Source organism: Talpa occidentalis, unplaced genomic scaffold (genome assembly GCF_014898055.3).
Source record: "Talpa occidentalis isolate TD23 unplaced genomic scaffold, MPIMG_talOcc4v2.1 talOcc4.7, whole genome shotgun sequence".
NCBI lineage: Eukaryota > Metazoa > Chordata > Mammalia > Eulipotyphla > Talpidae > Talpa > Talpa occidentalis.
In genome coordinates this window covers 6,815,788-6,843,451 of record NW_023605083.1, presented here as the reverse complement: position 1 = coordinate 6,843,451, position 27,664 = coordinate 6,815,788, and the positions used below count along the sequence as shown (strand labels likewise).

At 38.6% G+C, this 27,664-nt stretch overlaps 1 protein-coding gene across 3 annotated transcripts in view; it reads left to right on the top strand.

Moving 5' to 3' along the window:
- The window catches only part of PBX3 (PBX homeobox 3), a 195,172-nt gene that overhangs the window by 154,033 nt on the left and 13,475 nt on the right, over positions 1-27,664 (top strand). For all 3 annotated transcript variants that reach the window (XM_054688861.1, XM_037495242.2, XM_054688863.1), the window contains exons 4-5: positions 4,294-4,484; positions 11,881-12,016. In XM_054688861.1, the coding sequence (XP_054544836.1) occupies positions 4,294-4,484; positions 11,881-12,016 (327 nt within the window). The remainder of the gene's footprint in view (positions 1-4,293; positions 4,485-11,880; positions 12,017-27,664) is intronic.

Below are 27,664 nucleotides of genomic sequence, written 5' to 3'. Positions count from 1 at the left end.
TGCATAAATTAGGAATGCTTACAACAATTCTCCAATACAGCAGTTCTCAAACTTTTGGTTTTAGGACTTAGACTCTTAAAAATTATTGGAAACTTTGCGAGCTTCAGTAGGGTGGGGTATATCTACAATATCTATTAAAATAGAAAAAAAGGTGAGAAAAATTTAAAGAATTTATTAATTATAAAATGACTATAATAAACCATCATGTTACCCTAAATAACATATTTTAGAAAATGATGTTTCCCCCCCCTGAAACTCACTCAACCTTTAATAAGAATGGCATTGTTTTTAAATTTTTGCAAAATTCTTTAGTGTTGGACTTAGTGGAAATCACATGTATTATCATATCTACTTTTGCAGTCAATCAATCTCTTATTGTATAGTTGAAGTATATTAAGAACATTTAGCGTCATGCAAATATGTCATTGGAAAAGCACACAGTATATTAATAGCCTTTTCTGATCACTGTGGATATTCTTCTTTGATATTTCCCCCAAACTTAACAACTTGTAGTTTCTTAAAGGTTTATTACAATGTGAAGTTTGAATTCATACCAATTAATTCTTTTGTACTCTAGTCCTTTAAAATCCATTGGTCTACTTTGCTTTTGAATGGCTCTTGCATCTCTGCATAATTTTGTAACATTATGCAATGCATTGATTATTGGGAAAATATTGCTTCACTAAATTTTGCCTATCTTCCAATGTTGACATATTTCATTATGTGATATGGAAATATCATATTTAATAATATCAACACTGAACTAATCAGAAAATCTGCTGGGACAATGTCAAGCTCATAGTAGTGGATACAGTTTTTCCAAAATTATAATTTTTTTTTAGATTTTTATTTATTTTATTTATACAAGAACAGGGGTACAGGCCAGATGTATGGGAGAGTGAGAGGATTCACCAGAGACAGAGTGGGTACCAGAACAGGCAGACTGACGAAATACACTGCTGAGGCGAGCAGCAGGAGTGACAGGAGAGGTCTACTGCGCCATGTGGGACCCTCGCCGGCCAGCCGGGATTGAACTGGCGCTGCAGAGGCTGAGGACAGCTTCACTGCATGGCGCTCAACTGCCTGTGCCACCTGGGAGGCCCCAAAATTATAATTTTTACTTGAAAGCTCAAATTTCATCCGTAGCACAGCTGCGTCAGCTATTATCCTTGACATGACAGGCTCACTTGGTTCATTTTGGAGAAAACGTTTGCCAAATATCTAAGTTTGAATGATCATGATTTGTTGACTTTGCTTTCAAATCAAATTGGTATACCGTGAAGAAGGCAGCTTCAGATCACAACCTAAACAGTCACAGATAGTCCTTCTTTGATATGAAGTAGAATGCTTTCGTGTGCTTCCTGTTTTGTCACAGAGAATCTTTAGGACAGAGAGTCTAAGGTTGAGATGTGATTTTAAAAAAAAATCATCTCTGTTGTGTCATAAAGGAATTTTCTAGGTGATACTGTCTTTTTGTGTGTATGAATGAGTATAACATAAAAAGAAGCATAACAAGTTAACATATATAACAAATATAAATGTAACATAAATATAAAATATATATGAGATTTCAAAGTGTCGCCTCCAAAGAGTGTAATATACCTCATCAACAACTTTTCAAAAATATTGTGTTGAAGTGTTCGTATATTTCATATATTGGGTTAAATAAAATGTCTTTAATTTTATCCGATTCTTTTAATTTTTGTAATGTGGCTACTAGAGAATTTTAAGACTTCGTGTGTGGCTTGTGATATTTCTTTTGGACAGTACTAGTCTAGAGGAAAGACATTTTGTGGCCAAATATATTTGCAAAAAGCTGGGTACAGCATTTCCTTTTGAAAATTTATTATGCATATTGACTTACTAGAAGTACTGGAGAGTCCTGCAAAAATCTTTTACAATTTTGGTTAACTCTTACTGTATTTTTGGACCGTGAATTTTAACAGTCTGGAATTAGTTTAAAAGTATAGTAAACTTCCTAGTTTAGGAAGCAGTTCTAGTTTAATTTTCTTCATTTTACTGATAAGCAAACTGAGGGTAGAATTTGTCAAGTTATTTAATTATGAAGTTATATTAATGTCTCTTTAGGGAAAGTGCAAAATAAACTATGTACACACAGTTCTTGGCTGAATGACTTTGTTTTCATCATAGTGTGAGATAGCTGAATATAGCAGGGGAAATCTTAAATTTACTTTTCCTCATTTTGGTTTTTGTAAAGATAGCAAGGACTTCTGACTTTAGAACTGCAAAGATCCTTAACATTTTACTGTGTCATAACTGAGTACAATAACTCTTTGCCTTTTGTACTTAAGGACTAAAAGTCTAAAAAGAGAAAGCTCCATGTATAGTTCTCTTAGGGAGCACACATCACACACAACTCATATAAGATTTCATGGTATCACAGGCTTTCTAAACCTAACCATAAACTCAGGGTTAAAAATTTCTCACGTATAGTTCAGAGATAATGGGTTTTGGACATTAATCACATAACTCTTGGGTTGTAATACAAAAACTCACCCATCAGTAGATGTTTACTGGATAACTACTATGTGTTTTGCATGGTTTTACATTCTGAAGAATTCCATAAGCTTTCCATTGGGTCCCTACTCAGAAGAAATTTAAAAATTTTTAACACTCATTTTAGAAATATTTATAGAAAAACTCTGTGAAAGCTTGAAGTCACTGAAACACTCAGTGTACTTGAAAGGTTAGCTCTCTAATGAGCAGTTAAAAAAACCATCATGTGCTATATGTGAGCAATGTTCAGGGTATCTGTAGGGAAGTGGACATTATAATAGCTTCAAAATGTGTCTTGCCATGATCAATGATTGTTCTGTCTGCTTGCTCTACCAGGGTCATCTGTGCAATAACAACTAGAATCTCCCATCTTCCCCTTTTAACGAAAATGCCAGAAAATGTTCTTTTCATTTAGGGGTGTACACCAATGCTTTATTTACCGAGGCAATACTGGTTTTAGTGAATGCCCATTTATATGGGTTTATGGAATCTAAAAGAATATAGTGAACTGAAAGAGATGGGCTAAGGATTGTTAATTAAAAACTTTGAGACCCATGGGCCTCCCTGGTAGCGCAGGAGTTAAAGTCTCATTGCTATCAAGCTATCTCCAGCCCCTGCTATATGAGATGGATCCCCAGTCAGGGAGCTGACCCACATGGTGCAGCAGACCTCTCCTGTCTCTCCCGCTGCTCCCCTCAGCAGTGTATTTCAGTAGATCTGCCTGCTCTGTTCCCCACTCTGTCTCTGGTGACTCCTTTCACCCTACTTTCCCCAACACACACACATACCTCTTGCCTACACCCTAGTTCTTATATGCATAGATAAATAAATCTTTTAAAAAAAGTTTGAGAACCAAACCTGATTCTTATTTTCCTGCTGCCCCCTCCCCTGGAGAGACCAAACTACTACTCCCATCTTCCAGGGTGGTTCATTTCCACTAACTGCTCCTACATTACATCACAATGACACAAATCAGCAGGCATGACATCCAGGGCCCTTCACACGGGAATGCAGACCCAAACCCCTCTTCTCTGCATGTTTTCCCTATTACTCTACATCTAGCTGCCTGTCGTCATTCCCAGGGTTTTTCTTGTGCCAGGACTTCCTCCCGATTTCAATCTTGATCCACCTTTAGAAATTCCTACCCATTCTTTCAAGCCCAGTGTCACTCCAGCCATGATCTCTGTCTCCAGATGAGAATACACCTTCTTGGAACTTCGGAAGCTGCCTAATCATGTCTTTCTGTGAGACTTTGCACCCACTGCCTTATTTGAGAATTTTTTTTATATATTTTATTGACCCGGAGGCCAGGTGCACATCTGCTTGTTTCTGTCTTTTAATAGCACTTGGAAGAGTTTGAACTTCATAGACCTTCAGTAAACATGTGTTGAACAAAATGTAAAATCCCAGAAAAAAAAAAACAGAGTTGTTTAGTGTTGACAATTAACATATAACATATTTATACTTATAGAGTTGGGAGCGAGCATCCCCCAATGGGAAAAGCTCCATTGGAACTGGGACAGAGGTGGGTGGGAAGGGCAGTTGAGTGTTATGCCTCCTTTGCATGTCTGGCCATTCATAAATGCAGAATTCTAGCTGCCCCATCTAACTACCATTGCCATTTCACAAATGTCTTAGTTTTTCATTTATCCTACCCACTGTGTTATGCCATTGGCAATTGCAAATGAGGTGGAAATTCAGATGAGTTAATGTCTGGGTATGATAGTATAAATACCAGATTCCTAAGGAGTGATTTTTTTTTTTTCCCCCTTCCAGGCATGTAATGAATTCACTACACATGTGATGAACCTTCTCCGAGAACAGAGTAGAACACGTCCCATTTCCCCAAAAGAGATTGAAAGAATGGTGGGCATCATCCATCGAAAATTTAGTTCCATTCAGATGCAACTGAAGCAAAGCACTTGTGAAGCAGTTATGATTTTAAGATCAAGGTTCCTTGATGCCAGGTATGTCAGGCCACCAATCTTTTTTTTGCATGGTTGGTTTGTTTGTTTGCCTGCCTTTTCACTCCTTGTAAATTATGTTCTGTAAAGCTGGCCAGTTGGTCTTAGTATCTTCTTTAATTTGGTTGTAAGAACTCTCCTCTACAATGGACAGGTAATTTGCCTCATGGTGCCCAGGATGTCAAGTCTGTAGTGTGGGAATTGGCTATTAGTTGCCAATTTGGTGATTCAGGAAATGGATAGAATTAGTGCTGCTACTAACGACTTAGGACTTTGTACCCTCTTAATTCTGAGGCTAAAAAGTATATGTAAGGATGACTTTCTGTATATAACTCTTTTTTAAAAAAAATATGCATACAAGAGCTGGGGTACAGGCCATAGATGTGGGGGGGCAAGGTGAGAGGATTCACCAGAGAGAGTGGGGAACAGAACAGGCAGACTGACTGAAGTGCACTGCTGAGGGGAGCAGCAGGCAAGACAGGAGAGGCCTGCTGCGCCATGTGGGTCAGCTCCCTGGCTGGGGATGGAACTCATGCTGCAGAGGCTGTGGACAGCTTCATAGTGCGGTGCTTAACTCCTTGCGCCACCAGGGAGGCGCCCTATAACTCTATTTCAATAAAAGTTTGTTTTCTAAGAATTTTTTTTATATTTTATAAGAAAATACTTGGAGATACTGATACTCTAAAGAAGGAAGTGGTGTTTTAACAAATAACAGTTACCACAAGACCCCAAGCTCTTGTTTTTCCAAATCAAGTAAGAAAACCTATTAGTTTCTCCTGTAAGGATGAAAATTTTCCTTTTAAACCTGAGACATTGACCCAGTTTCACAGATGTTAGGTAAGATATTATATGCGGTTGTGTTTGACCAGTTGGTCACATGGCAGGATTCCTCATGTTCCTATTATGCACGGTCTCTGTGGGATGCCTTTTGGGCATCACTAAGGCTTGTGACAATCTTCAGATTTGGAAAGGAGTTTCTATTTTATTTTTGCTTTCTTTTCCCTTGGAATCTGACAGAGAGAATTATTCTTAAAGGAAATAAGTAATTTAACTTGTCAATTGGAAAGTAAGGTGTGTGGAAGTCTTCATGGCAGGGCTTTTCTTTACAGCCACATAAGGAAATCGAGGCCACCTAATGATGCCGCCATTCTAGTTGAGCAAGGCCCTGTATCACTTTCAGTGTTTTACTCCATACTGAAAGAATCGCTAGACTTCACCATTGCTTGATTTTCAACATTTTTCGTATCAGCCTGTTCTCTTTGCTCAGTTCATGTCCATACTTTCATACATGGACTAGCACAGCGCTCTCCTGCTGGTCTGTTTCCAGTCATACTTCCATCCAGCCCGTCTTCCATATCCTTGTCTGCTCTCTAGCTTCTCCATACCCCTGTCTGCTTCTGTCTGCCTCTGTAGCATCCCCAGGCTGCCCTAGTTGCTTTGCTTTAACACCACAGTAGATTTTCCATGCTGGGCAGTGTATGTGTAAACTAACTGGGTACTTAAGGCCTTACATGGCCTATCCCTGCCTGCATTCCTTTTTGTTTTTTTTAATTAAATTTTTGGGGTACCTTTTTGTGCATTACTTTTTTGGGTTTTTTTTTAAGGTTGACTTTGTTTTTTCCTATTTAAAATATACCAAACTCACTATGAGACAATTGGAAAATATATAGAATAGAAGAATGAGAAATATATAGAATAAAAGAATGAGTTAAAAGACAATGACATTTTTACTACCTAAAAAAATTCACTGTAAACATTTTAATATATTTTTCTCTGGTTAAGGAGGCTTTAAAAAATGTTCTTGTGATGATACAATATGCACAATTTGGTTTGCTTATAAAAATTTACCATGCATAAGCAAACATTTTTCATGTAGTATAAACTTAAGTTTAAAATAATATTTTAAATAATATGAAATGGATATATGCTAAATAATTTAGCCATTCCCTCATTTTTGAGCATTATCTTGTCCCTACTAGTTTCCATAACTCCTCCCCCTCTTTCTAGCTTACTGCATCTCTTTCTTTCTCCTTCCCTCCCTCCCCCCACAGATATGTACTTGTGCTGAGACGATAAATGCAAACAAGATAGGGTAACACCCTTGCCCCAGTTGAGCTTATATTCTTTTTAGAGAGTAAGACAATAAACAAGTAAACAAATACACTCCCATATTGCTCTCAATAATGTAATGAAATGTAGTAAGATGATAAATTCTATGAAGAAAAATCAAGCTGGGCCTCCCCGGTGGCGCAGCAGTTGAGTGCTGGGTTGCAAAGCTGCCCGCAGCCTCTGCAGCGCCAGTTCGATCCCCAGCTGTTCCCCGGCCACCGGAGGAGGGTCCCACATGGCGCACAGACCTCTCCTGCCGCCCGCTGCTCCCCTCAGCAGTGTACCTCGGTCCTTCTGCCTGCTCTGCTCCCCGCTCTGGCTCTGGTGAATTCTATCACCCTCCCGCGCTTCTGACTGTACCCAGTGCTTGTATAAATAAATAAATAAATAAATCTTAAAAAAAAAAAAATTGAGCAAAGTAAGGAGAGAGAAAGTGATGATAAGAAGGTACTATTGTAGACAGGTTCTTTTCAAACTAGGCTTCAGTGAAAATCTTTATGCTTTGAACCTTTTTGAGCTTTCGGATTAGTACCTGAGGATTAATTCTTTGAATTGAAATTATTAGATCAAAGTCTGAACGTTTTTTAGTCTTATTGTATCACTAAATTGTTCTTTCCTATATTTAATCCAAAATGAAATACCTCTTGGTCTTATCCGTTTCCTCTGCCTAGAATTCTCTTTCCCTCTGCTTAATCACCTCTCCCACTCCTGCCTTCACCTTACCCCTGTTTGTCCACAATAGACCCTGTTCTCACAGCCCTCTCCCCTCGATGCACTCTAGTAGTGAGTTGTCACTGAGGGTGGCAGGCATGGAGTACGGGGGTGTGACCAGAGCTCACGTTTGTTGCTTTACTGAAATCTTGCCCCTCATCCCAGGCCAGTCCACTTTGGAGTGCCCACTGAGTCACTGCTGGAGTGGACTTGCCCCTCCTCAAAATCGATCCTCCTTTTACACACATCTTGAGGCCAAACTTCATGCAGACTGCATATATTATAGCTTTTCACTGACATTTTTTCTCTCCCCTAATCAGCCACATCGAAAGCCATGGCCAAGTCTTCCATGTTTACATTCCCCTCGATTCCACCAAGGATCTTACACATAGTAGGCAGCAAAAAATAATAAAAATAATAGATTGATTTATGGCAGCACTATTTACAATAGCTAAGCTTTGGAAACAGCCCAAATGCCCAAAAAATAGATGACTGGATCAAGAAGATGTGGTACATATACACCATGGAATATTACTCAGCATTCAAAAAAGATAAACACGTGCAATTTGCAGCAACATGGATGGCGCTGGAAGGGATCATGCTCAGCGAAATAAGCCAAAAAGAAAAAGAAAAATACCGGATGGTCTCACTCATAGCAGGAATCTAGAAAACCTAAATAAGGGACCAGGAAAAAGAATAACTATAAGAAAGAAAAAATCAAAATCAACAAACAGCTATGAACCAGAGACACAACTATGGGGGGGGGGGCGGGGAAAGGAGGGAATGGGGTCAAAATAAGGGGGTTGCAATTGTATGGGGAATATGAAAAAAATTCTAAAAAAATAGATTGACCAATGAGGTAAATGACTAGTTCCACTTAATACTTTGAAAAGCTCAAATCAAAAAAGAGAGGTAGTGTCAGAAAGCAAAAAACATTTTTAAATTGTCATCATAGCAGCTTAATAAAATATTATATGTCAAAGATATTTAAAAGTATTTCTGACAGGGGCCTCCCTGGTGGTGCAAAGGGGTAAGATGCAACCGATGAAGCTTCCGCAGCCACTGTATCATAGAGTTCCATCCCCCAGGTGCCAGCCAGGGAGCCACCCACATGGTGCAGCAGACCTTTCCTGACTCGCCCACTGCTCCCCTCAGCAGTGTACTTCAGTCAATCTGCCTATTCTGTTCCCCACTCTGTCTCTGGTGAATCTTGTCACCCACCACACCTCTGGCCTGTACCCCAGCTCTTGTATGCACAAATAAATCTTTAAAAAAAAAAAAAAAGTACTTCTGACAGAAAGGGATCCTTCCTAACACATTTGCTATCCTTCTATCTGCTGAGAGTTTCCCATCCTTGTCACCATGGGTGCTTATTTTTTTTCACCTAACTGCATTCATAATGTGTTGCGCTATAGGTTACCTTTTTCTTCTAAGGGAAGAAGCTATGTTAACAAGCCAGAGTAAGCAGAGCCAGAATAAGAGGGGCACGGAGCTTGGAGCCGACTGCCTTCTCCCGTGGAGACTGGGCTAGTAACAGCCCTGGGACTGACGCGCCACTGCACGCTGGGCTGAGGCACATCCAGTAGACTGTGGTGAACCCTGAGGGGAGTGAAGCTTAGGGGAAATGTTTAATGGGCACTTTCTACAGGTCGGGTTTCTAAAAATAAAGCATAAGAGAGTTCTTTCTTACACCTTCAAGTGAAGGGAAATACTGAGCTTTGTTCCATCTGTTCTCGTAGTGCCTCTTAGCCAGCCCGCTGCACTGAGACAGCAAGGTTTTTCTGCTCTAGGCAAGCAAGCTCATTCAGATATATGAATCGCTTGCTCTCTTGGCTTTCGTAAGGCCATCCTCACATTTTCTTGGTAATTGGACAAGCTGAAGCATTTACCAGAGCAAAACATTTAGGAATAAATTTGTGTAGGTCCTGCTGCTCTTTTAGTAGAAATGCTGTATAGTTTGGACACAGCCAGAATGTGTGGGGTGAAGAGTTTTGTTCTGCCCGTAAATTTTTTCCCCGTGGCTTTTTGATGTTTCCTGAAACTAGGCAAAATTGATAAGTGAGCCAAATTTATCTTTGTTTTCCTTGATATGTTTCTGCTTATTCCTCCTTGCATAAGTCACCATTTCCCAAAGAAATGCCCTGTGTCATCTAGTCCAGTGTACTCTGGGTCTTGCAGCCAAGCTCAAGTCTTCGATGGTGAGACACAAATGCACATGTGTGTGCATAGTAGCATTGAGAGGAGTATCTGAACGAGGAGCAGCGAGGAATAGTGCAGACAGGTGCTGCATGTGGGAGGGTAACAGCAGTCACTCAGATTTAGCCTATGGTTGCCTCCCAAGAGTGTGGGTCTAGTATGGTTGATCTTCGGATTTTTCAGTAGAAGCTAAAAACCTAGATTTTTATAATCAGATCATTATTGTGTGATCTCAACAAACATTATCTATGGTTCAGTTTCAGTATCTGTTCTAGGCCTTTCCTACCCTATTCATTCACCCACCTCCTCATCATAGCATGCCTCTTTAAAGTGCCCCAAGTTAGGGCTTTGATTTTGTTTCCAAGCAGTGCATGACTTCTGGAAAAATGCTAATGGCTGTTCTTGTATTTCTCTGCCTTCCCTTTCTTATCACCACCTCCATCCGATTCATCATCATTTCCTATTGATTTTAATCCCCAAATAGATTGTGAATCTTTTCTTCGTCCTCTAGGAGATAATGGTTCAACCTTCTAAAAAGAATTGAAATGTGAAAATTTCAGGGCTCATAACATGAGGTATTCTGACCAGACCTAGACTTCTTGCTCTCTTGACTCTCCCTTAATGTTGAAACCTGGACCAACATAAATAACCTACCACATTAGTGACACCATTTTAACTAGAAGAATTCCATGGGTATGCACATTCACAACTGCCTTCTGATCGGCCTTTTCTGAGTGTAGGGTATCACAACTGAGAAGATCGTTAAGATTATTTGGTAGGAAATATTAGAAAATGATTTAGGAAAACTATTTTCCAGTTTGGGGATAATCTGATTTAAAGTGAAGTGTGACAAATACTAATTTTCAGGTTGGAATTTTTTTAAATCTTAATAACAAACCCAAATGACATTTTTGCTATTTGAAATAAATTATTGGTAAATACTTGCTCTTCTGACACCCTCTCACTCACCTCCAGTAAAAACAAAAAAAGGTTTTCTTCCCCTAGTCTTTCTCTTGTAGGCAAATCATCCCTCAGTCCAGGCAGAGCTTAAGCAGAAAAATCCAGAAATCTTTGATGTATTTTTTTTCCTATCTTCTCTGTCTTCCTCACCCACTCACTCTAGACAATCCATCATCAGTCTCTGTGCTTTCACCTTTCAAGTAGATTTTGAATCTTTTTATTTCCATAATTCTCACTCTATGCCAAGTTACCATCATCTCTCAATTTGACCATGGCAGTTGTCTCCTTAAGTATTTTAACATTTCCTTCCATGCCCGCCTCCAACTATTTGCAGTAGTTGAGCAATCTTTTTAAAACATAAAACTCAAAACTTTCAATAGCTTCCTATTGCTCTTATTTTTTTATTATTTTTTTTAAATAGAGGCATGTTTTATTTATTTATTTATTTGTTTGTTTGTTTTGTTTATATATGCACTGGGTACAGTTAGAAGTGCTGGAGGGTGAGAGAATTCACCAGAGCCAGAGCGGGGAGCAGAGCAGGCAGAAGGACCGAAGTACACTGCTGAGGGGAGCAGTGGGCGGCAGGAGAGGTCTGCGCGCCATGTGGGACCCTCCTCTGGTGGCCGGGGAGCAGCCGGGATCGAACCCAGCGCTCAACCACTGCGCCACCAGGGAGGCCCCGCTTCCTATTGCTCTTAAATCCAAACATGCTTGCCTACATAATCCAGCCTCTGCCCATCCTTGCAGACACTGCACATTTTCTAAATTCTACTGTGCTCCAACCTCCTTTAGCCCTTTGGACTTACCAGGCTCTTTTCTCTTTCTTTTCCATTTTCTCTACTCATTCCTCTTCCCATCTGCTGTTTGTCTAACTCTCTACACATTCTCGAAGTCTCAGATTAAATGTTAACCCCTTTAAGCAAACCTTTCCTGACTCTATAATCATTTAGTGTGTTCGGTTGCCCTCATACGTATAACTTAAATTATACGCTAATCTCCTCTCTGATACTTGATGTAGTCACAATAATTTGTAGTTATTTCTGTGGTACTTATCTAATGTCTTTCCCCATCTACTCTTTCCCTTACGTTCCAACCCTGCTCTCTAGCAGACCTTGGGTGTTTTGTTCCAAGTGAATGTTCCTTCATTGAGTACTGAGAACACATAGATCTTTGATAAATATTTGTTGACTAAATTCAAGAATGAAATTAATTCTTAATTGTGCCTTATAGTCTAGTAATTTTTCTCAGTGAGTCCTACATCTTCAATGAGTTATCAGGAGCATAATTTTTTAATGTAGTAACCAATTCGAACTTACGAATGTTTTAAAATAGAAATCGGCCTTTTTGTATGATCCAGATGAATGTATCCTTCTTTGGTTAATGTTCATCATAATTATGATTCTCTTTTTGGTTCTTATCATAGACGAAAAAGGCGTAACTTCAGTAAACAGGCCACAGAAATCTTGAATGAATATTTTTACTCACACCTCAGCAACCCCTACCCCAGTGAAGAAGCCAAAGAGGAGCTGGCCAAGAAATGCAGCATCACAGTGTCACAGGTGAGGCTGGGCCGAAGGTAGTGAATTCTCGATTGTTCAAGTGTTACGGGTGAGAGAGGACCCCGCAGGTTTGTCTTGTTTCCCTTCTGGCATAGGAGCCCTATTTCTTCCTCAGAGCATTCTCATCAAATTTTATATCCAAGTGTTCTATCAAGGAAGGTAAAGAAAATCTAGATATGTCTACATTTTTATGCAAGCTTTTAAAGCTTAACATAATTTTTTAAAACTTAAGTAGCAAGGAATCGGGATATTCACCTGCCTCCCAGTATAAATCTTCTGTAGAGAGAATATAACCATGCCATAGGGAGAGACAGTTTACACTTAAGTGACTCTTCAGTAAATGACATGTAGTTCTGCTTTTCTTGATTTAGATGACTGACCTAAGCTTCTACCAGAGAGGAACCAATTTATTTGTTGCCGAAAGGAAATTTAATATAACTCTTTGGTGAAAGCTTTGAGAAATTCACCAAGCTCTTTCTTGGTAATTGTGGTATAATGTTGAGGACCCAAGGATAGCTTTGCTTTTTTGTTATCCATTAAACAGAAGAATTAAGTTTATACCTGTCACTGTTTTTTGTTGTAAAAGTGTATTTGTAATAATTGTGACCCTGAAGTTAGCTATCATCTTTAGTTTTAGGCAAATAGACTAGTATTTAGATTGAGAATTGAAGACAAATAAACAACTAAATCTCCTTAAAGAATAAAAGCATATTGGCATTGACTCTAAAATATAGTTTATTAAAATACTCATTGTCATTTGTAGATTGCCATTTGAATAGCACTTTTTTATAGCATGCAAAAGTGATAAAACCAATTCTTTCTATTCAACTTAAGAAGAGCTGACCCTTAGCAGAAATTTTGATGTTCCTGAGGGGTCACATGACACAAGATTTTTAAAGTAGTTTCTATATAATATTCCTGCTGTATTTGTGGAGTCTAAGATACTAAATATCCCTGTCAGATTTCAATGAAGGTTTCATATCAGTATCTTAAGACAGTATTGTTTAAGGGAATAGGTTCTGCGCTTAAGATGATTTACAACTCCTGTTTCAGCATTACTTTCAAATGGCTCAAGGAAACTTAGATTTATAATTAAGGTTTCATTTAAGAGCTGTTGTCATTCTCTTATGAAATAGTGTTGTATCTTGATTCGTTTTTCTCAATTTGAAATGAAATGTAACTGATTTGTATTACTAGCTTATAAAGACACATAACTATATAAAACATTACTAGCTGGTTATGAATTGATAGTACGCACTGCCACTTAAAATACTAAGGAAGGGTAAAAGGCATACACAGATATTTTGTATGATATTTTTATTTTTGTAAATTTGTTTGCACATTTAAAGTTATTTCACAGAAACCCTTCAAAATGTGAAGACAACACACAAATTGCAGAAAGATATTTATAAGTATATAATCAAGAGGATTAAAATCCAAAAATTAAAATTCCTATAAATTAATAAGAAAAAGGCAAAGAACCCATTTGAAAAACAAACCAAGGACACAAAGACTACTTAGAAGAAAAAATGTAAATGGTCAATTATATAAAAAGATTCTTATTATTAGTCAGAAAATTGTGATATAAAAACTGCAATGAAGTAATGTTTTACATTTACTGGACTGGCAAAAATTCAGACTGCTCCAGGTCTACACATTGTTGTCAAGAATATCCAGCAGCAATAACCCTTATATGTTGTTGGCAGGAATGTTAATTGGTGTCACCAATTGGTATGACTTTTGGCATTAGCTTATAAATTTGAATATACACATATTATTTGAGCCATAATTTCATCTCTTGGTGAACTGCCCAAAAACCTCTTGTCTGTGTTTATCAGGAGACATGTGAGAGCATTAATAATAATATTGTATGAAATGGCAAAATCTTGAAATAAGTCAGTTGTCTATTGACCGAGGAAGTGGCTAAATCCACAGCAATATGATCCCACAGTGGATTACTAGAAACATAATATTGAGTGAAAAATGTAAAATGTATATAGTATGATATCATTTTTAGAAACTGCAAAACCAAACAAATTAAAGAGCATATTGCTTAGGGGATGCATACATACGTACGTACGTACGTACACATATATATATATATAGAGAGAGAGAGAGAGAGAGAATATATTCAGTTGAGTGGAATGGGATCAGGAAGGAATATTAAGGAATTTCAGTGGTATTGTCAGTAGACTATTTAATTGAACAGTAGATTTATAGGGGCTAATTTAATAATGATGTAGTTACAAACCTACATATATAAGTCAAGGAAATTTTAAATATAAATAACAGAATTTTTAAAAGAACATTTTCATTTATTTGTTCAAAAAGTATTTGTTGTGATACCTATAATGTCAGCTTCTGTGCTCGGATAGAAGAGATGTCAGTGAACCTAACAGGTGAAACACCCCATACTACCTGATGGAACTGTGTCATCTGTTCACCAAAAGATAATGTAGGATATGTAGACGGACAGCCTTAGACAACAATTTTCATGATACCAAAACTAAAAAGAATGGAAATATCCACTGATAGGAAAAATGATAAATGAATGTGATATATTTGGAATAGTATATAGCAATGAGAATGAATGCACTAAAATTACATGTAACTACATAATGCAGAATGAAAAAAGTACAGTACTTAGTATATGATTCCACTTATAAAAAAGGTCAGAATCAGGCAAAATTAACCATAGTGTTAGAGGTCAGGATAGTGGTTACACTTTGGAGAATAGTGATTACAATGGGGACTGTTCTTGATCTAAGTGAGGGCCCCATGGGGTGTTTGCTTTATGAAAACTTCTGAAGCTGTATACTTAGGGTATATGTCCCATTTTGTTGATGTGTTCTTTACTTGACTAAATATTTACTTACACAACAGCAACCAGCCTGCTCTTATGAAGCTTATATTTTCCTGGAAAGAAACAGGCAGATAAAACAAGTAAATGAGAATGTAAATTTCAAAGTGATAGGTATTTTGAAGAATAGAGGAGGGAGGGCCTCCCTGGTGGCGCAAGGGGTTAAGCACCGTACTGTGAAGCAACCCTCAGCCTCTGCGGCACTAGTTCAATCCCTGGCCGGCCAGGGAGCAACCTACATGGCGCAGCAGACCTCTCCTGTCTTGCCCGCTGCTCCCTGCAGCAGTGTATTTCAGTCAGTCTGCCTGTTCTCCTCCCTACTCTGTCTCTGGTGAATCCTCTCACCTGCCCACATCTCTGGCCTATACCCAGCTCTTGTATGCATAAATAAATAAATCTTTTAAAAAAAAAAAAAGAATAGAGGAGGAAAAGAGAATAATGAGTTAGAGGGGGGGAATTTTTAATAGATTGGTTAAGAAATCCCTTCTTGAGAAAGTATCTTTAGATAATGATTGAAGGAGGTAAACAAGTAGATGAGGCAGAAGCAGCAGTAAGGTCCTGAGATAAAAGTGGCTTGAGCAGGTACGGTAAGTAGTTGGAGATGAAATCAAAGAGGCTGTGAGGTCCAGATGGTCTACACTTTGTACACCATGGTGATACCTTAGACTTGAACACTGAGTGAGATAAAAAACTGAGGAGTGATACACACTAACTTAAGTTTCAATAGAATCATCATGGCAGCTATAGTGACAATAGATCATGGGAGGCAAGGGGAAGAAGAGATACCAGTTAGGGTGCTATTGCAATAACCTGGATAGAAGATGATGGCGGCTTGGACCAGAATGTTAGCAATAGAGTTAGTAAGAAATGACTGGATTACAGCTATATTAAGGAAATGCAGCTGAGAGCATTTACTGATTGATTGACATATAGGATGTGAGAGAAAGAGCATCAGGGATGACTATAACATTTCTGGCCTGAGCGTTAGAAAGATGGAGTTGTCATTAAATGTGAGAGGGAAAGATTTGGAAGGAGCAGGTTTTGGGGGAGAAGATCCGGAGTTTGGTTTTGGACATATTAAGTTAATATATACTATAGTTTTTAAAGGTAAGTCTATATTATATTACAGTGTATAAATAGGTATGGATAAATGAAAAATGTATAATTTGTTTGTGATAATTTATTATAAATATAATTGTCCTTAACATGTAATTGCATGCTGAACCCAGAATTTGAAATCTGAGTTCTTAAGGCTTTGTTTGATGAAGATGGAATTCCTCTTTTACATAACACCCTAAAAATTCACAAAAGAAAAAAATTACTTCAAATGTCACAATCACCAGGAATCATGCTTAAATTGTTACATGTTCTTAATTAGTGGAGTAGATATTAATATATTTTTAGAATAGCGCTAACTTGCATTGATTATTCAGGTTAGCGAGTCACAAAAAACTCCATTGTTCTCCTGATACCGTTTCTGAATATAAATGATTCTGGCCCTACTTTCTCTGCTAGGTGTTTTTAGAATGAAAAATGTTAGCTTACTCTTCATTGCTACTGTAATTGAAATGTACTGTAAAGTAAAGATTGCTCTTTTTTCTAACAGATGAGAATCTAAAATGGCAGAGAGGTTGCGTGGCAGCATGAAAATAGATTCATTCATTTATTCATTCAACTAATATATTTTAGAGATTTTAAAGTGGTGCATAAGACTCCCTTTTATGAAAGTCTAGTATGGAAAACATTAATATCTAACCCTTAAAGAGGTGGAAATTGAAGTTAAGAGAAGTAATTTGACAAGGGTCACAAGCCTTAGTGAGGAGGAGAGCTGAAGGTTCTTATACAGAGGTCCTTGATAAAAAGGAGAAAACTGGATTTTTACCTTCTTTTCCTGCAGAGTTGATGTAATTCCTCCATCCCTGGGGCCCTGACTGCAGAGTCCTGGTCTGCAAGGCACAAGCGAGGCTTTTATCACTAGGGCTGCATCATTTCCCCCTAAGCCACTTTAGAGACTCCAGGCTAGTTAGTAGTCTGAGGTCTCCTTACTCATTAAACTACTTATTCCAAAGCAGTGAATATTCAGTAAGCTAATTAAAATTTGTAAGTAAGATTTCCTTATTAAAAAAAATCTATTAAAATAAGAAGAAGCCCGTTAAAATAATTAGAGTAGGAGAAAAAAGATGACTATCAAATTACAGCATCTTTTTCAGCTATCCATAAAGGCCTTTTCAGTTTCTTTGGCAATAGACAGAAGGCAGAAGTGGATTTCTACTCTAAGTATGCGGTTGGTGAACTAGAGACAAGTTGAAGGAAAATGGCAGCAATTTTGTTAAAGCAGTTTTTTCACACTGTCTTAAAAGAGTGCTACAGGCCCTCTGTTCTCTAAAGGCTCTGATTGTGTGTCCTAGTGGAGATGGGATGTCATGAAACAGTGTGCACAGAACAAAGGAGCAGGTTGTAAAAAGAGGGGAGCTTTGAGGATGCTTTAACACCAAGTACAGATAATGCACATCTGCAAGACTTAAAGAAAACAGGGAAGGTCTCTGATTCTTCTGTTGTTCTTTTCTACAATCAGCATCATGATTAGCATGGTGCCTAAAGCTTGCTCCCATGATATCAGGGATTATATTTATTTTAGAATTGACCTTTTTGAGGGAATCTCTAATACTCCTTTTTTTTTTAAAAAAAAAAAAAAGATTTATTTATACAAGCACTGGGTACAGTCAGACGCGTGGGAGGGGAGAGAATTCACCAGAGCCAGAGCGGGGAGCAGAGCAGGCAGAGGGACCGAAGTACACTGCTGGGGGGAGCAGCGGGTGGCAGGAGAGGTCTGCGCGCCATGCGGGACCCTCCTCCGGGGACCGGGGAGCAGCCAGGGATCGAACTGGCGCTGCAGAGGCTGCGGGCAGCTTCGCAACCCAGCGCTCAACTGCTGCGCCACCGGGGAGGTCCTCTAGTACTCCTTTGATGTGATATCTAAGCTAAAGTTAGAGAGGCGATTTCCAGTTTAAATGTAGTGCCATTTGAGTTTTCCACACCTAAAAGCCATAATCAGAATGATGATCTTTCCAAGTTTTGTCCCCTTCATCTTCTTTTTTCTACTCCCCTTTGAGTATCCCCATCAATCTCTCCTCTTTCTGTCCCTCATCATTGCATTTCACCTTCCCAGTGCCTCTCTTCTGTGAAACATGTCAGACCAATAGGCCAATATATATCAGTCAGGGTCCCAGCAGAAAACAGATGGCACTCTCAAATTAGAATAATTTGAGGCAAGTTTAATAAAGTGACTATTTACAGAAGTGTGGGCAGGATACAGAGAAACCACAAAGGATAATGCTAGTGTTCAGGATTCTGTTACTATCCCTAGGTGTAGAGTCAGGACCTGGACACGGTGCAGGTTTTCTGATCCCATGCAGACCAGGTGAAGAAGGAGTCAGAGTCCTCAGTGGCTTTTGCAGGCCTTTTATTGGGATTTACCATGTACATGGCAGGTAGGGGGGCCGGGAGGCTGGCAGGCCTCCCAGCCCCCAGCAAGTCTTCACTCTATCTGGCCTCTCTGGCCTTCTCTACTTCTCTCTCTGCTTCTACTCATTCTTGGCTTCTCTTTCAGTTTCTGCTGGCGTCCCCGTGACGCCGTCCTTAAAAGCCCAGTCTTAGCCCAGGTGAATCCCATCTACCTAGGCCCACACCCTTCTCCAGGTGTCTGCCATCAGGCATGCATTCAGGACCAGAAGGATCCTTCATCTATCCTGATGGCCTGAGGGCAGAAAAGCCTGGCATTTTTCCTTACCCTACACTAGGCCTGAAGCGGTGAAGGAAGGGTTACCAGAACCCAGCCAGGACAGTGAACTGTGTGGAGAAGGCCAGTAACTCAGGCCTTAACTGAAGGCAACACTAAAGTAACGTGGAGTCTGGGGAAGAAATACTTGGACCTCATTTTCCTTCCCCCTGCTCATCTCCTGGCAGTGACCTTCTTTGGCCAGACGCCTGAGGATGAGTACATCAGCCTTTGGGTGTCCAGAATGGGGCAGTGAGCAAATAGGGAGGCATGAACAGAAAATGTATAATGTTTCCACAGGGTACAGATACCAGAGCAGAACAGCAGCCAAGTTCAAGCCTCCCAGTTCCCCCTAATGTTGATTCTGTTATTCCCACCCAGATCTGGCCTTCTCGGGAGATGCTCTTAGACTTCCTTTGTCCTGTCTTTTGGCTTTGCTTCTCCTTTCCTATTCTGTGAGCTATGTGGAGAGCATTACTTCTAAAGCAAGTATGGCTTCTGAGAGTAGAAGCAGTATAGTTAAGTTAATTTGATTCAGACAAAGGTACTTGTCTGCATCTTTGGCTGTTTTCTTAAATCACTCAACAAGTACTGGTTGCTTACTATCGGGCACTGTGCTTGGCATTGTGGCAAACAAAAGTGAATAAATAAGAAAGCGTTATTCTACCTGCGAAATGTCCGATTTCTTGGGGAAGACATAAAAATTCTGACAGTGCAAAATTATCTGGGAGTGTGCATAGGTACATATGGGTGTCATTTTGTAATATGGCACAAAGAGGGCTTTACTTTCTATAGAGAGGACTAGGAAAGTTTCCCAAGTTCTTAGTTCTGTGACCTTGGGCAAGTCATTTAACCTCACTCTGCCTCCTTCCCTTATGTGTATAATTTGGATAAAAATAGCATGTACTTCATTGGGTAATGGGAGTTTCAGTGAGACGGTATGTCTAAAGCACCTAGCAGAGTGCCTTTCACAGAGTCAGGAAAAGATATAATACTATTTATCATCTTCCTGCTTCTGCCTGGAATGGTCTAACCCTGTCCTCCCTACATACATGCATAAACATTAATTACTACTCTTTCAAAGCTCATGTCAAGCGTCAGTTTTTCAAGAAAGCTTTTTTTGTACTCCCAGTTCATATCCCCTCTTATATTTTCTCATAGCCTCTTTTGCTTTTCCATGATAGCACTTAATACTATTTTATCTAAATAATTATTTAATATTGTCCCCCAGATAAATGGTGTACCCCATGTTGATTTGGGACTGTGGTCTTATTCAGTACTGTATTCATACCTGGTACAGTGTCTAGCATGCAGACACAGTGAATGTTTGTTGAAGAAATGATTTAGGTAGATTGTCAAGCCTGATTAAGGAAGGTCTGCAGTTATGATGTTTAGATGTTTTTATGCCTGCATTTAGGAAGTTGAGCAGTTTAAATTTGTGTTTTGTGTTTATTTATCAAATAGTGATTTCTGCTCACTCTACTACATAGAACAATGAACACAACAGAGATTATGCCCTTGTAGTGTTTAGTGTTTACATTCTATTCAGGAGATGAGGATAATGAATTGAAAGATATGCATAAAATATAATATGATTATATGTTATGTATTTCCTATTATATATTGTAAATAGCATAGTACATGTAATTATGTCATATGGTAGTAAATGCTATGATATAACATAAGGAAAGTAATGATTTGGGGTATTTATCTTTATGAAAGATAAATACAGCACCAATGTATAAGATCAGTTAGAAGGGGAAGCCACTGAAATGAAAGTTGACTACATCATAGGAGATTATTGGTATAATAATAATTCAGGCAAGAGGTGTGGTAAGGATTCAAATTAGGCCACTGAAAGTGGTGAATGGATTTGAAAAGTATTTTGGAATTAGAACTGATTATTTTGGACGTAGGGTAAACAATTAGGTATGGATGTGAGAAGGAAAGAGCAATTGAAGATAGCTGAAGTTTTTAGCATAAATAATTGAAGATGGTGACATAGGAAATGCAAAAGAAAATGCTGCTTTGATGGAGAGAAGAATAAAAGTTTGTGATGGTTATATCAGGTTTATGTTGCCATCTGTATGCCAGTTTGGAAATGTTTAGTTAAGAAATATAACTTAGCTTGGGAGTCATCCACTTAAGTTCATAATTGAAGCCCTGGGAATGGATGATGTTGCCCAAGGGACTTGCAGATAAGAAGAAAATAAGACCAGGGGAAATGAATTTTCCCTGGGTCGTTTGTCAATTCTGAGAGGGTGAGTAATAGGCTGAGAGATTAAACAGTTCTTTCCACAACTTTGCAGGTCTGAAAGGGGGGAAATAGGTATCTGAGACCTACCAAGGGTCTTGTTTTGGTTGTGACTTAGGCTACTAGTGCTACATCCAATTAGTAAGGGTACACAGGATATGCATACACCTTCACAGAGATAATTCTCATTCAGAATAGCTCAGTCCTTAAAATTTAATTGCTGGTACTCATAGCTTCTTATATATGAATGGGGAAAGCTAGCAACAAGTCTAGGCTTTAAGTTGTTTCTGTAAACAAAGCAAACACAACAACAGGCACACAATCAGAAAAAAAGCAGACATAGAAGACAAAACAATATATCTACCAAAACCAGTAGAAACAACAAACTACAGAAATAGACCCACAGAAATCTAGAAATGGAAGGATCTTATATGGGCTATAAAATATGCTTAATATATGGAGAATTTTATCAGAGAACTGGAAACCATGTAAAAGAGCAAATAGAAATTTTAGAGCAAAAATTATAGTAACCAAAATTAAGACTTAAGTGCTTGGATTTAAAAGTAAATCAGACATAGCTGAAAGGAAGGTGGGTCATAAGAAAATAATGATACTAAAAAATGAAGAGAAAATAGAAACTCTGGAGAGAGAGTAAGGGACATTGAGAGTCCAATAATAAATTTAACATAAGTGGAATTGAAGTCCCAGAAGTGAACATACCATGGATCATTGCAATATTTGAAAGGTAAAGACTGATAATTTCTCAAAGCTGATGGAAGATTCCAAGGCCTAGACTGTCCCCAAGCAGAATAAATAAAAAAGGATTCACAATGAACACAGTCAAAACAAAATCAGCCAGAGGGAAAAACAAGGTTACCTTCAAAGAGTAGCAATTAGACTGACCATTGACTGCTTGATGAAAATAAAACCATAACACAGTATGATGTCTTTAAAGAGATGAAATGAATTAAATGTCAGCCTAGAATTCTGTGTCTGCCCAAAATGTCCTTTGATAGTGGAGGTGAAATAAAGACTTTACATAAAAAAAAATTCTATTTGTTCCATTTTCTCTGTTAAGGAAGTACAAAAAGTGTTCTTCAGGCAGAAGTAAAAAGAATTCCAAAGTGAAGGTAGGAGATGTAGAAGACATGAGAAAGCAAAGAAAAGGGTAAAATGTGTATGTGACTCTAAATGACTGTTCATTGTTTAAAGCAATAATGTCTTTACAATATGTATAGAATTAAAATACACAGTAGTAGTGCCTTGTAAGTTATGAGGGGAGAATAAATGTTCTAATGCTCTTGCATTTTCTGCAAAAGATGGTAAAAGGACCAATTAATGTTAAACTACCAGTTAATGTTAGACCTTGAGAGTCAAGAAAGATGTGTACTCTTTAGGGTAACCATTTAAAGAATACTAAAAGAGTATATAACTTCCAAACTAATAAAGGAGACATGGAATAATATCTTTAAATAAGCAATCTAAGAGAAGGCAGGAAAAGAGAAAAAGAACATAGTAAGTGGGACAAATTGGAAATACTTAATAAGATGATAGGTGTATACCCAAATATATCAGTAATTACATTAAATTATTTGTGTAATTATTGATGTAAATGTAAATGAATTGAATACTCTTAAGTAATACATAAATATTGTCAGACAAGATACAAAAATGAAACCTAATTATGTGTTCTCCAGGAGATACATCTAAAACATAAAGACAGAGGAAGAATAAAAGTAACAGTATGGGGAAAATTACATAACATGCAAACAATAACCAAAAGAAAGTTGTTTCTCTACTCACCTCAAATAAGAATAAAGACAACGGGCCTCCCCTGGTGGCGCAGCCATTGAGAGCTGGGCTGCGCGGTTCACTTCCCGGCTGCCGGCAAGGGTCCCACATGGCGTGCAGACCTCTCCTGCCGCCCGCTGCTCCCCTCAGCAGTGTATTTTGTCAGTCTGCCTGCTCTGCTCCCCGCTCTGGCTCTGGTGAATTCTCTCACCCTCCCGTGCTTCTGACTGTACCCAATGCTTGTATAAATAAATAAATCTTTAAAAAAATAAATAAATAAAGACAAGAAATTTCACTAGAGAAAGACAGGCATTTCATATGATGATACAGCAATTCTACATTTGTACATATCTAATAGCAGAAGTTAATATATTAGATATTTAGACCACTGGCCTGCAGGTACAATGGATTCTGTACCATAAAAGTGACAATTGGAGGGGCAGGAGGGGAATGGCAAATAAGGTTGTACTTCTTTTTAGTTTCTTTACTCGAAAAATGCATGTGATTTATTTTTACTGAGAATTAGTTGTGACTATTGAAAGGCTAGTATTTTGAGGATAGGTATTCCCAATTTTAATAAATTTAATTATTTTGGATCTTTTAAAGATTTATTTATTTATGCATACAAGAGCTGGGGTACAGGCCAGAGGTGTGGGGGGTGAGAGGATTCACCAGAGACAGAGGAACAGAACAGGCAGGCTGACTGAAATACACTGCTGAGGGGAGCAGCAGAGAGATAGGAGAGGTCTGCTGTGCCATGTGGGTTGCTGCCTGGTTGGCCGGGTCATGGAACTTGTGCTGCGGATTGCTTCATAGTGCGGTGCTTAACCCCTGCGCCACCAGGGAGGCCCTATTTTGGATCTTTTAAAAAGAAAACTGGTGCATATAATTTGTTTGAGAGTAGTGTTTGAATAAAGAAGGGCTTCCATGAAGCAAAGCCTTAACTATAGGATTTCTTTACATATAGGATACTGAATAAATTTAGATGTTTTCATTACGGGAATTAGATTTACATGGAATTTATTCAGACAAAAAAATCTAGTCCAGAAATCTATGGAGGAACCTATTCTTTTGAACATAGATTTACTTTTTTTTTTTAATGAGAGAATTAATTTAATTTTTTTTAAGATTTATTTATTTGTGCATACAAGAGCTGGGGTATAGGTCAGAGATGTGGGGGGTAAGCAGATTCACCAGAAACACAGTGGGGAACAGAACAGGCAGACTGACTGAAATACACTGCTGAGGGGAGCAGCGGGCGAGACAGGAGAGCTTTGCTGTGCCACGTGGGTTGCTCCCTGACTGGCCAGGGATCGAACTCATGCTGCAGAGGCTATGGATCGCTTCATAGCGTGATGCTTAACCCCTTGTGCCACCCAGGAGGCCCGAGAAGTAATTTTAAAGAAAAGAAACCTTTAACTGGGAACATTGTATGTGGTCATTTAGAATCACCCCATAGCATGTGTTTTAGGGAGATGAACAGTGTCATCTGCTTTCTATGTCCTGTGGCCGCGAGGCTGATGTTTTATATACTTTTGCAGATGGGCCTCTTTGTGAATGTCACGAATAGTTATCCGTCTATCATGCAGAGCGTAGAAAGGGCAAAGCCAAACTGTAAGGGTGTCAGTACATTAGGGCAATAAAATTTGTCATAGCCTCAAATAAAAAAGCCCATTAGTTGACAAGTGAGTCTGTTTTAAATTATTTCAAATACTGTGTGGAGACTGAATTTCTGTTAGTAGTTCTCCAAAAGTTGATTTTCAAGTCAGTTGTTAGGGATTTTGAACTCATTTTGTAAAAGAAAAAAAATGAGCTGGCTTCTGGGACTAGCCCACATTTTAACCATGAATAAGTTGAAATAGTTTACACTGAAAAGGTAGAATGTACTTTTGGAGCCCTTGCCATTTAATGCAATGAAATAAAATCAAATAAATGAGTTTTAAATTTGTTATCAAGAGTGTTAAGATAAAAACAGGGCTTATAGATAAGGCAGAATGGAAAAAGCACAGAAAAAACTGTGACTTCAGGCAAGTTCTATGAACTGTCTGACCTCAGTTCCTGATTCAGTAAAATTGTGAGGAGTAAATGAAATAATAATACATGTAAAATTTCTGATCTACTGTGGCTGGCTCATCATGGACGCTGTGGAGGGTTGCTGTTCTAAATATAAGTGCAAGAGGGATCCAAGCTCGAATTTCCTACCAATTCTAGGTCCAGTGCATTTGTCCTGCAAATGGCTGTGTTGGGCAGAGGTGAGGAGCTAGTCCGTGGGCATAGGTAGCGCTGCTGGGTATTGTGTAGAACAGTGGCCTGCGGGTCCAGACCAAAGCTCTGGTGTTCTCGTCTGGTCAAGTTTCATATGCCCAGGTGTCCAGGGGAGAACCCTCTTTTCTGTTCTCTGCTGCCTACTCCCCATTGCAGCACTGGAATCCTGGACCAACTCTCTCAGAATCGGGAGCGCCTGTGAAAAGAATGACCTTACCTTAGTTACTATAGTTCAGCATAACTGGTAGAAGGTTTTGTTGTTGCTCTTGTTGCTTGCTTGTTTTAAGAAGAGGGAGAGCTGACATCATGGGATATCCCAGCCACAGCCCTGTGCATTTTGAGCACTTATCTCATTGAATGTTCACAAGGAGTAAGCATTGTTAGCCCATCTTGGAGACCAGAACAGGGGAGTCTTCGATGATGTGACTCCACTAAGTTAACACAGTTAGGAAATCACAATGGTTCATGCACAGGTGTGTGTGACTCTGAAGCCCTTGTTCCTACCGCCTTCTGGGTTCTCAAGGAAATGCGCATGTGTGGTAATCCACATGGTGTCCAGCCTTCATCCCTACGCAAATTTCTACTGAATATACCCTAGGGAGGAAGAGGGGTAGAAACAGATTTCGTTTATTAACACCATTAACTTTAAAAATTGAACAGTGTCTGGCTTCTGATTTCAAATTGAATCACATAATGGGGATGAACACATATTGATTAGGAAGAAACTATTAGAGGTAAAGTTGTTTACCATGTAAGTATGCTACATGTGCCATTATAGATGACTTAGCATTTCAACATTTCATAATCTGGCGCATTTAATTAGGCACAGTACATAAAGTATGCATCACAAGTAAACATGGGAAACACAATGGCAAATTTTTCTAAGATTTGTGCTTCATAAATTTTCAGTTTGTTAATTTCAATAATGAGGTTTTAGTATCAGATGCTTCTTTCCACACAAGAGCTGATCCCCTCCCTAACGAATGTTATTCAAGGAAGCAAAACAGGGTGAATTCCGAAGTTCTGCGCTTCTGCCTCTGAGAGATAGTCTTTAAGTAATAGTTTTTCTCCTTAATTTAACATTGTTATTAAAATGATCAGTAAATGTAGTGATAGAATTTGAATTGCGAAATAGGAATGATGCTAATACGTTACTAATTTGGTACTCTGTGACTGTAGACACTGTAGATGGTTTAGATTTTTAATGTCAACATGAGGTTTTTCTTAAATGCAAAGTAATCTTTGAGATTTACAACGTGTCTTAAATTATTTCAAGAATTCTCAGACCTGCCGTCTCTCTTCTCCAGGTAGAATATAGGAATGGGATTGTTGATTCCTGGAGCTGTGTGGGCCTGCACACACAGGGTTTGCCACTTGTACTCACACTGTTAAAGATTGTTAAGTGACTTCTATAATAAGTGATTTAAAAAAAAAAAAAACAGATTGGTTACCTTTTTTGTTGAAAGTACATTTTTCTAACTGATAAACTAAATACTTGCTTATCTGAAATCAATTGAGATAATACTCAAAAATGCACAGAAAAACACAAAACTAAAAATTACTTATAAGCCCACTGTAAAAAGTAATCACATATTATGTCCTGGTACTTTTTTTCCTGAGCATATATGCAAGCCCAGACATACAGCTATGATGTTGCTGTATTTTTACTTAAAAAAAAAAAAATTCTCATGCTTTTTATGTAAATAAAAAGTACTCTGTTCTCTTTAAAATGTTATGGCTATTTCCCCCATATCAATCAATATTCTTCCTCAACATAATCTTTAATCAGTGATCACATTTCATTATACCAATGTATTATAAATTAATCTTTTTTTTGTATTATAAGTAGGACTGTAGCAAATGTCTTTTGCCTATATATCTCTGAATATTTTCACCAGATAAGTTCTTAGTAATGTGAAGTCAAAGGGTATAGACCTATTTGCTGGCTTACCAGAAAAGTTATGTTACATAATAAGTGAACTGCATCTACTCCCTTAGGTTTATTTCTTTAATCAGAACATTTTTTATTTTCTGAAACTGACAAATTCGTTCTTTGTCTTGCTCCTAAATGTCATTGTGACATATGGAAGTGGTTGGCTGAGTGAACCCCATTTTTATAGCTGTAGGTCTTTACCAGGCCTGTCCCATAAAGGGCTCCCGCATGGTACTCACTCAAAGGAGGTGAAACGTAGCCGGAATGAGCATGTTCACTAGGGTATACATGTTCCTCAGAGTAGCTGAAGAGTCCCTCAAGGTTACTAAGGTGTGCATGGTTTTAAGGTTTCTCTGTCAGCTTTGTATATATATACACACAACACCCAAGCCTATATTCTTTTTTTTTTTAAACACTTTTTTTTTTAAAGATTTATTTATTTTTTATTTATTTACACAAGCACTGGGTACAGTCAGAAGCGCGGGAGGGTGAGAGAATTCACCAGAGCCAGAGCGGGGACCAGAGCAGGCAGAAGGACCGAAGTACACTGCTGAGGGGAACAGCGGGCGGCAGGAGAGGTCTTCGCGCCATGGGGGACCCTCCTCTGGTGGCCAGGGAGCAGCCGGGGATCGAACCGGCGCTGCAGAGGCTGCAGGCAGCTTCGCAACCCAGCACTCAACCACTGCACCACGGGGAGGCCCCCAAGCCTATATTCTTTGTCTCACTCTTTTTCTCTTCCCCTCTTTCCATCTCTCCCCAGTCCTTCC